Below are 9,838 nucleotides of genomic sequence, written 5' to 3' on the forward strand. Positions count from 1 at the left end.
AATTCAGTAAATGCTTTAATGTCTCAATCGAAGTGTTATAAAACAATGAGGGAACACAGTCACACCAAGGAAAATCGGTACTTCTATTTTATTTCCATTAGAAAAGTACTATTTATATAAAGTGTTGGTCCAATGATTTCTCTGTTCCACAATCAAACTTAAACATCTGAATTTCACTTAAGTCAGAGCAGTATCATCCTCAAGGGCAGAACTAAGTTCACATTGTTAGACTGATGGGAACTAACTGGATTCACTGTGCTCTTTACCTCTCTGGATGGTCTTTCCTCTTTCCTTCCCCCTGGGGCAGAGTCATGCAAGTTGTGAGCGTGACTGACTGATGACATCAGTGACCCGAGTCCCCCCTGCCAGTCTTCCTTCCCACCAATTCTTCAGTATTTAATCACAAGGTGTTTTTGTTAGAGCTGCAGAGGGTCTTAGTCAGGCGTCCTCATTCGGAGATCGATCGTAGAAATTAAGGCGTGAATTAGGAAACGGCACTCCAGGTCGAGGCTAGAGAAGGCTAGGCCCGCTCAGTCATGCTGTGGTGAGGGGCCCCTGCAGAGCAATGGCTTCAATCTCCACACGGCTGCCCTGGAAGGGACACAGTGAAGCAACGCTTAGGTCCCTTGTAAACAAAAGCAGCAGGGGAATTGTATCTGAAAAGCAGCAAAAGCGATTTGACAGGGAGATTTTCACAGGAAGGAGTGGGGGAGAAGCTGGCTGAGGCCTGCTGATCCATGAGCTCAGGCAGACTCAGCTCTCCAGCTCCAGCGTGACAGCGTGATGCTGACAGAAGACCATGGACTTGGCCCTAGATATGACACTTGGGGGTGGGGTGGGGGTGGGTTCAAACCCAGGTCCTGAGAGTGCAAGTTCAGAGCCTGTTCTAAAACACTTGACACCTCAGCTGTTGACACAAGTAACAACCAATGGAAGCACAGAGCGGGATATTGAGAGCAAAGCTCTAAGCAGACCTTAGGGCTCTTTTATTTTGGGGGGAGGGGGAATGACTGTTATGAGCATGAGGGATGCAGACAGGGCTGAGAGAGGTACATCAGGATTCCAAAGTCAGAAGGGGAAGAAAATAGCAGCCACGACTTTTTTTTTAGTTTTTGGGTCACACCCCGCAGCGCTCAGGGGTTACTCCTGGCTCTACGCTCAGAAATCGCTCCTGGCAGTCTGAGGGGATCATATGGAATGCTGGGATTCGAACCACCGTCCTTCTGCATGCAAGGCAAACGCCTTACCTCCATGCTATCTCTCTGGCCTGCAGCCACGACTTTTGAGATGTTTCCTTTCTTTCTTTCTTCCTTTTTTTTTTAAAGTTTTTGGGCCACACCTGGTGGTACTTAGGGGTTACTCCTGGTCTCTGCACTCAGAAACCACTCCTGGCAGGCTCAAGGGACCATATGGAAAGCTGGGAATCAAACCCAGGTCTGTCCTGAGCAAGGCAAATGCCCTACCGCTGTGCTATCACTTGGGCCCCGAGATCTGTTTTCTTTTTTTCTTTCTTTTTTTTTTGGGGGGCCACACCCATTTGACGCTCAGGGGCTACTCCTGGCTATGCGCTCAGAAATCGCCCTTGGGTTGGGGGGACCATATGGGACACCAGGGGATCAAACTGCGGTCTGTCCTATGCTAGTGCTTGCAAGGCAGACACCTTACCTCTAGCACCACCTTCTCGGGCCCCGAGATCTGTTTTCTGATGGGAAAATCTAGATTGCTTTATCATACAACAGACAGAAAATTTTTTCTGTAGATTCAAAGCCTTTGCTTAATATGTAATTTAGGTCACTGGGCAACAATACACCTGTGGTTTTGTTTTCTCTCAGAGATTTTTTTTTTTGGAGCCACACTTGGTGCTGCTAAGGGACTACTCCGGGCTACATGCTCCGCACTGCTCAGGTTCATAAGCTGTGTCAGAGACTCCAGCAGGGGCCTGTAGCATGCAAGGCAAGAGCCCTGTCTGTCCCCTGTACTACCTATCCTTTCTCTCACAGCTGACAGACTTGAATTCTAGTTGTGCTTATGTGTGTGGCTTCCTTTTTAAGACAAAGCTGTAAAATATCTTAAGATTCATTGATTTTGTTCCCTCATGCACTTCCCCTCGGGATTGGCCTCTTAGTGCTTCGACTGTTATATTCCGAGGATAGTACAGACATTGAAAATTGTGTCCACTTGGCATTTGGAAGTTACTCACTTTGGGCAAAGCAGAAACCTGGTAAGCGGCACGAGCTGGAAAATTGCTCTTGAAATCTAAATGGTAAGAAATTTCACTTTAGTATAATGGATATTCTAGTCCTACTCAAGACTAGATCAAGTGTTTCAAAGATCAGTTCTCAGATATAAGCCACACCAGGAAAAGCAGGTCACACATACATTCATTTGATAAAACATTCTGCCATACAACTCCTAATCTCACACTCTCAAACATGCCTCAGCTTTTAGGAAGTAGAAAGTGAACACACACACATTGTGATACTCTGTGTGTGTGTGTGTATTTTGTGGTGCCAGGGCCTGAAACTGAGGCTTATACATGCTCTTCTAGTGAGCTATTATCTATCTGTGGGTTGGGGTTGGCTTTACATTATTATTTTTTTTTTTTTTTTGGTTTTTGGGTCACACCCGGCGGTGCTCAGGGGTTACTCCTGGCTGTCTGCTCAGAAATTGCTCCTGGCAGGCACAGGGGACCATATGGGACACCGGGATTCGAACCAACCACCTTTGGTCCTGGATCGGCTGCTTGCAAGGCAAATGCCGCTGTGCTATCTCTCCGGGCCCGGCTTTACATTATTATTATTATTAGTGGTATTATTACTAGGGCCATGCCTGGCAGTGCTCAGGGTTTACTCCTAACTCTGAACTCAGAAATCACTTCTGGAAAAGCCCAGGGTACCACATGGGATGCTGGGGATCAAACCCAGGTCAGCTGTGTGCAAGGCAAATGCCCTACCCACTGTACTATCTCTCTGGCCCCAAAAAATTAAAATAAACTTATTTAGGGTCACAATCCACAGTGCTAAGGGGCTATTCTGGGCTCTCTGCTCAGGAGTGATGTCTGGTGTTGCTTAAAGGTTGGCCATATGTAAGGTAAGTGCCCTACCCATTCAACTATCTCTCTGGCCCCTCTGAGTTCTCTCTAAAATGGAAAACAGCAGTAAGAGCAGCTTTACTTACACTGTTTGTAGACATCATTGACAGTATTAAAGTCGTTGATATCAGCCAGCAAAACCGTTGTTTTCACCACTGGAGAAACACACATTGTTATTAGGTTTAGGAATCCAGTCTGACTCCAAACATCATCCATTTAAAGAAACGGGAGAGTTTAGTGGGTAAGGTGCTTGTTTACTTTGCATGTTGCAGCCCTGGGCCCCATACCCAGCACCCCTGATGATTCCCACAGCTTGCTAGGAGTGACCTGAGTAAGCCGGTAACTCAGTAAGCCCAGAGCCAGGAGTAAGTCTGAGCAATGCCAGGTGTGGCCCCCATACCAAACCAAACCAAATCAAATCAAACCAAACCCAACAACAATAAAACCCAGACAAAGAAATCTATTGTGTTCTGGTGGCCTGATTTGATTACAACAGGATGGAAATAAAATGGTAGAAAGCCACACAGCTTTTGCAGAACCCTGTTACCAGAAACCAGGTGCTCTTCAAAAAGACCCAAGAGGGCAAGAGGCACAGCAGGGAGAGCGTTTGCCTTGCATGTGCAGGTGGCCTGGGTTCAATCCCCGACATCCCAGATAGGCCCCTGAGTCTGCCAGGAGAGATCCCTGAGTGCAGAGTCAGGAGTAAGCCCTGAGCATCACCAGCTGTGGCCCCCAAACAAAAACAAAAGCAAAACCAAAAAGACCCAAGAAACAGTGACCGGTGGGGCTGCTTGTTGCTGCTCACCGTTGGTGTAATCGCAGCCGGCAGCTTTCAGGATCTCGCCCATGTTCGTCAGCGCCTGCAAATGAGGCAGAAAAGATGAGATACTGTTACTGTTGACCCTTTCCCAGTTTCTCGGGAGAAAGCTTAAGCTGCAGCCACATTCTTTGTCTCAAGGAAATTGTGCACTTCCTGGAGTCCCTGCCATGGACTGGATGGATCCCAAAACATGGAGACAAACCGGCCCTTCCAGTGGGGACAAACTGATTCTGTCTCTCCTTCCCCACTGGCTCAGGAAGCTTGTCATAGCACTGACCCAACACTGCAGAGAAATCACTCATTGGGCCCCTAATTCTGTGTTGGGAAAGAAAAAGGGTGAGCCCCTAAATCCTTGGTGACCATGCAGGCGAACAGCTGCATGAAAGGCAGGTGCAGGGCACTCAGGCGTGCACACCAAGGATGTTCTGGTCAGACTTCCCAAACTGGGCATCTGCAGGTCTAACTTGGAGCTGCTGTCTCTGGGTGACAATAAGTCAGGTTTAAAATCACCTCATTACCTTGGGGCCAAGGTAGCAGATTGTGAAGATGATTAAAGCTCCAGCTTCCTATGGACATAAAACCGTCTCGAATGACAAAAAAATGCATAAAGCCATTTCCCAGGGACCAGCTATGACAGGAAGCAGCCCGGCCACTGTGGGATGCCCTGTGACACTGTAGAGCAGCCAAGAAGGGACTCACCTGTTTGGCCTCTGCTGCCACCCCTCCGGGCACCAGCTGGCCAGACGAAGGGTCTAGGCCTATCTGTCCCGAAATGTAAAGGGTCCTGTCGGCGAGCACAGCCTGGCTGCAAAGACAGAAACTTGGAGTGAGAAAGATCCGCAGGGCCCGGAGAGATAGAACAGCGGCGTTTGCCTTGCAGGCAACCGATCCAGGACCAAAGGTGGTTGGTTCGAATCCCTGTGTCCCATATGGTTCCCCGTGCCTGCCAGGAGCTATTTCTGAGCAGACAGCCAGGAGGAACCCCTGAGCACTGCCGGGTGTGGCCCAAAAACCAAAAAAAAAAAAAATCCGCAAAGCATAATGCCTATCCAGTGTGTGACGTGTCTGAGCAGACACGTGTCAAGGAAAAACTCATAGTTATTGTAGTTTGATTTTAGGGTCATGCATGGAGGTGCTGCAGGACCCACTGGAGGCCTCCCTCTGGCCCTGAGAGGGCTATTTAAGGAAATAAAGGCAAGCTACAGACTGACAAGCAATATTAGCAAAACATGTGCTTGCCTTGCTTGAGAACTACTGGGGACAAACCTGGGCTCGATTCCTGGCACCCCACATGGTCCCCCAAGCCTGCCAGGAGCGATTTCTGAGCACAGAGCCAGGGTTAACCCTGAGTGTCACTGCTGGGTCTGGTCCTAAAACCAACCAACCAAACAAACAAACAAAAACCACCACCACCAACAAACCCAAACCATAAAAAAGCACCAGTGTACTGGATAAAGAACTTGGGTTTTTTTGTTCTGTTTTGTTGGGGGGGGGGGTGTTGGGCCACATCTGGCGGTGCTCTGGGGTTACTTCTGGCTCTGCACTCAGAAATTGCTTTGGCAGGCTCAGGGGAACAAATGGGTGCTGGGATTGAACCCAGGTCCATCCAAGGTCCTCCGAGTGCAAAATAAACACCCTACTGCTTGCTCTTGCTCTGACCCCAGGACTTGTGGGGTTTTATTTTTTTTGGTTTGCTTTAAATTTTTTTTATATTTTGTTTTTGGGTAGCACCTGGAGGCACTCAGGGGTTACACCTAGCTCTGCCCTCTGAAATTACTCCTGTGGGCTTGGGATGCTGGGGATGGAACCTGGGTCAGCTATGTGCAAGGCAAATGCCCTACCTGCTGTACTATTGCTCTGGTCCTAAATAAGGCACGTGTCTTGCATTTGGCCAGTCTGGATATGATCCCCAGTACCACATATGGTTTCCTGAGCACAGAGCCAGGAGTAAGCCCTGAGCACAGCTGGGTGTGATCACACACACACACACACACACACACACACACACACACACACACACAAAATAAAAATGAAAAAAAACTTAAAATTCAATAATCTGAAAACAAGCTAATAAAAAGTGGGGACGAGAGGAACAGGTATCTTGCAAAAGAAACAGTAAGAGGTTAGCTCCGTCGGTGAACCCGAACCATGGACTGTTGCTACCACACACAATGGAACACCTTGTCCACAGGGTATTGGGAATGGTACGGAGCCAGTGGTGAGAACCCTCCATATATCGCTGGTGGAAATGCAACACAGTAAAACCATTTAAAAATTAGTTTGGCATATTCGTAGAAATGTTGATACTATCTTCACAGGATTGACCTGTTCCATTGGCATGTATATAAGCACACACACATCCTACAATCCAGTGGTTATTTGGGGGAGGGGGGTGTTCTTTTCCTTTCCTCTTTCTTTACTTATTTTTTTGGTCACACCCGGCAGCACTCAGGGGCTACTCCTGGCTCTGAGCTCAGAAACTGCTCCTGGCAGGCACAGGAGACCATATGGGATGCTGGGATTTGAATTTCCATTCTTCCTGGATGATCGGTTGCGTGCAAGGCAAATGCCTTGCCGCTGTGCTATCTCTCCAGCCCCCTCTTTTTTTATTTTTCTGTTTTTGGGCCACAACAGATGATGCTCAGGGGTTAGCTCCTGGCTCTACACTCAGAAATTACTCCTGGTGGTTCTGGGGGGACTGATGGGATGCTGGGGATCAAACCCCGTTTGGCTGTGTGCAAGAAAACTACTCTTCTGTCTGTACTATCTCTCCTGTCCTCTCTTGAGCAGCTATCCAAAAGAAAAGAAGTCCAAAGACGATATTTGAGTATTTAGACATTATCTGGGGGTAGCCAAATAAAGATGAATCAAATATCCCTGAGAGGATGATTTCCCTTTTATGAAATCCCAGCAAAGACTAAGCAATAGAAGCAGAAGGTAGATGTGTGGTAGGGCTGCGGCGGGGCTGACCACACTGGTAGTGGAGAAGTGGAGTGGGAGACATTGCTATAGGGGTACAAAGCTCAAGGGGACACTGTGTGGCCAGAGGACAGATTTTGTGTAACATATGCCTCAGTGAGGTGGGCACACAACTGCTACTCCCAGGCCCATTAGGATGAAGGCATTATCCTGAGAAAAATATTCTCAGAGAAGTCCTGTGAGCAGATGCGACATGACTGCAAGGTCGTTTCTAGAACATTCTGTAATGAGGACGCCAAGTTTCAGAATCAGAATAGGGATACAAAGAAACTAGGAAAATACCCAACCCACCTAATTTTAAAGGAAGTTTGTTCGGTTCTGGCCAAAGCAAGCCTCTCTGAGTAAATATCTACAAAAACCATGGCAGTGTAACGTTCATGTCCTTGTCTTGTTTGGGCCAAGGTTCAGAGGATGCAGCACTGCTCAGGGGACCACCAGAGCACCCCAGTTGGGCCTGGGTGGGGGAACACTGATCATTTTAACCATTTTTGGTCTTCAGAGGTATTAAGGACTCCTTGTTAAAATTGCTGAGTCTATGAGGCTGGAGAGATAGCATGGAGGTAAGGTGTTTGCCTTGCATACAAGTCAGTGGTTCGAATCCCGGCATCCCATATGGTCCCCTGAGCCTGCCAGGAGCGAATTCTGAGTGTAGAGCCAGGTAACCCCTGAGCTCTGCTGGGTGTGACCCCAAAACAAACAAACAAACAAACAAACAAAAATGCTGAGTCTGGGGCCGGTGAGACAGTACACTGGGTAGGGCATTTGCCTTGCACATGGCCAACACTAGCTCAATCTCTAGTATCCCATATGGTTCCCCAAGAACCCCCAGGAGTAATTTCTGAGCAGAGAGTCAGGAGTAGCCCCTGCATATCACTGGTTATGGCCCAAACCCCTCCCCCCCCAAAAAAAAAGACATTGAGTCTAGGAATTTTCCACTCACTCGTTTTTAACCTGTTCACAAGTGGACAAACCTGGAGCTTGTTAATGAGTAAGTAGCTCTTTACCGGTCCAATATGGTTCAATGTGTCCCCTGCAAGCAGGGTCTGTCCTGTGTAGAACTGGGATCCCCTGGGTGCTTTGCAAAAGGACCTTCAGCTCCCCAGTGCTGAGACTAGAAGCCCATATTCGATTTCACTAAGCAAAAAACTCAATGATGAAGAGAAACTCGGTCATTCTAGAAAATGTTAAAGTCTATTATTTATTTCCTGGTCAATGGTTTACAAAACCACTTTCCAGGGGTCGGAGCGAGAGCACACTGGTAGGGCATTTGCCTTGCACGTGCTGCTGGACTAGGTTCCATCCGAAGCATCCCATATGGTCCCCCCAAGCCTGCTAGGAGCAGTTTCTGAGCAGAACAAGGAATAACCCCTAAGTGCCACTTGGTGTGGCCCCAAAATCAAAACTAAATACAACAAACAAGAAAACACTCTCCAAAGCAGGGTGTTAAGAATGGTCTCGCCCTCATGAGTCACACCACAGACGCTGGCTTGGAAATGCTTCAAGTACTGAGTGGATTTGGGAGCAGGGAAGGACATATCCCCCCCCCCCCCCCCCCCCCGGCTACTGATGCGGCAGTCCAGGCTTTGTCCTGGAGAAGCCTAGAAATATGTTGGTTTGATGGGTTAACTAGTGACCAGAGGCTGACCAGGGGCTGAAGTCCAGCAAGCCTGATGCTCCCTGGGTGACACTTATAAGTTTTGGCCTGAGAGAACCTAGAACCCGGGTTCTCAAACGGTCCTTAACAACACAGTCAATTGTTTGCCTTGCAAGCAGCCGATCCTGGAACTAAGGTGGTTGGTTCGAATCCCGGTGTCCCATATGGTCCCCCGTGCCTGCCAGGAGCTATTTCTGATCAGACAGCTCAGAGTAACCTCTGAGCACCTCCGGGTGTGGCCCAAAAACCAAAAAAAAAAAAAAAACAAAAAAACAACACAGTCATCCAGGGTCTCACTGGTGGTCACATGTGGCTGTGTTGTCCCTCCTCAGGATAAAATATTAAATCAGGCAGGCCTGCTTTCAGAGGCCTGCCAACAGAGAGAACACACTTGAACTCTCTTCACTCCAGGATCCTGGGGCGCCATATGTGAAGCCTGGGGTCTCACAAGCCGGGCACATGTCTCTGGGGCCACCCTTCTTTCAGTCCTTCTGGGGTGTCTGTCCCACCAGGTGCTGGAAATGCTGCCAGAGCTTCGCCTCCCCCTTTGCCTTCTGGCCCTCTGGGGTTTCCAAGCTTTGGAGCCTGGGGAGCTGCTAGCAGAGTGCTAAGTGCCGGGGTCTCAAGTGCTGCACCTAGAAAAGCAAAGTGGGGGGCTCGGTCAAACCTGTCAGTGGCAAGCACGGGCCCCGCGTTACCTGTAGGGCCCGATCGCCGCGGAGGACTTGGTGGTGTGGATCACCTTCTTGATCAGGGACGTCATGCCGAGGCTGGAGGAGCAGAGACGAGACAAGAGGAGACGAGACGAGAGCCACCGATGCGCCGCGGGCGACCCCCGGACTGAGCACCCCGGGACAGGTGCCCGGAGGGAAAGGATCCCACGTGGGGCGGGCGGGCGGGCGCGCCCGGCATGCTGGGACATGTAGTCTGCGAGCCGCGCCTGCACGGCATGCTGGGACTTGTAGTTCTGTTCCCCCACAGACATTCACGGACCCTCAGGCTCCGCCCTCCCGCATGGCATGCTGGGATTCGTAGTCACCATACTTCCGCACGGCATGCTGGGACTTGTAGTCTCTGCGCCCCCTACACGGCATTCGCGGACCCTCAGGCTCCGCTCTCCCGCACGGCATGCTGGGACTCGTAGTCACCGCCCTCCCGCACGGCCTGCTGGGACGTGTAGTCTCCGCGCGACTCCGCGCCACGTGAAGGCGACGAGCGCCCGGCGGCCGGTGTCCTCCGCTCTGTCTCCGTCCCTGTCTCCTCTCTCCTCTCTCGTCTCTCCTCTCCCCGCGCA

At 49.7% G+C, this 9,838-nt stretch overlaps 2 protein-coding genes across 2 annotated transcripts in view; both read right to left on the minus strand.

Annotated features, from left to right (window-relative positions):
* TP53INP1 (tumor protein p53 inducible nuclear protein 1) overlaps positions 1–9,838 on the minus strand; it is a 914,054-nt gene that overhangs the window by 660,560 nt on the left and 243,656 nt on the right. The gene's annotated exons all lie outside the window — the stretch shown is intronic.
* On the minus strand, positions 244–9,324 carry RIDA (reactive intermediate imine deaminase A homolog). Its single transcript, XM_049773966.1, has 6 exons — positions 9,243–9,324; positions 4,611–4,716; positions 3,897–3,951; positions 3,178–3,246; positions 2,201–2,256; positions 244–591 (listed from the first exon to the last, which is right to left on the minus strand). Exons 1-6 carry the CDS (start codon positions 9,305–9,307, stop codon positions 535–537), a joined length of 408 nt encoding a protein of 135 aa, XP_049629923.1. The 5' UTR covers positions 9,308–9,324; the 3' UTR covers positions 244–534.

The sequence above is a fragment of the Suncus etruscus genome, chromosome 5 (assembly GCF_024139225.1).
Source record: "Suncus etruscus isolate mSunEtr1 chromosome 5, mSunEtr1.pri.cur, whole genome shotgun sequence".
Taxonomy (NCBI): domain Eukaryota; kingdom Metazoa; phylum Chordata; class Mammalia; order Eulipotyphla; family Soricidae; genus Suncus; species Suncus etruscus.

What these genes read in the sequence shown, in the direction of transcription:
- RIDA (XM_049773966.1), bottom strand. Translation starts at nt 9,307, where the DNA reads ATGACGTCCCTGATCAAGAAGGTGATCCACACCACCAAGTCCTCCGCG. An exon ending in TGGCAGCAGAGGCCAAACAG is followed by an intron (nt 3,952 to 4,610) that starts GTGAGTCCCTTC and finishes CCTCATTTGCAG; the next exon opens with GCGCTGACGAACATGGGCGA. An exon ending in CAATGATGTCTACAAACAGT is followed by an intron (nt 2,257 to 3,177) that starts GTAAGTAAAGCT and finishes CTTACCATTTAG; the next exon opens with ATTTCAAGAGCAATTTTCCA.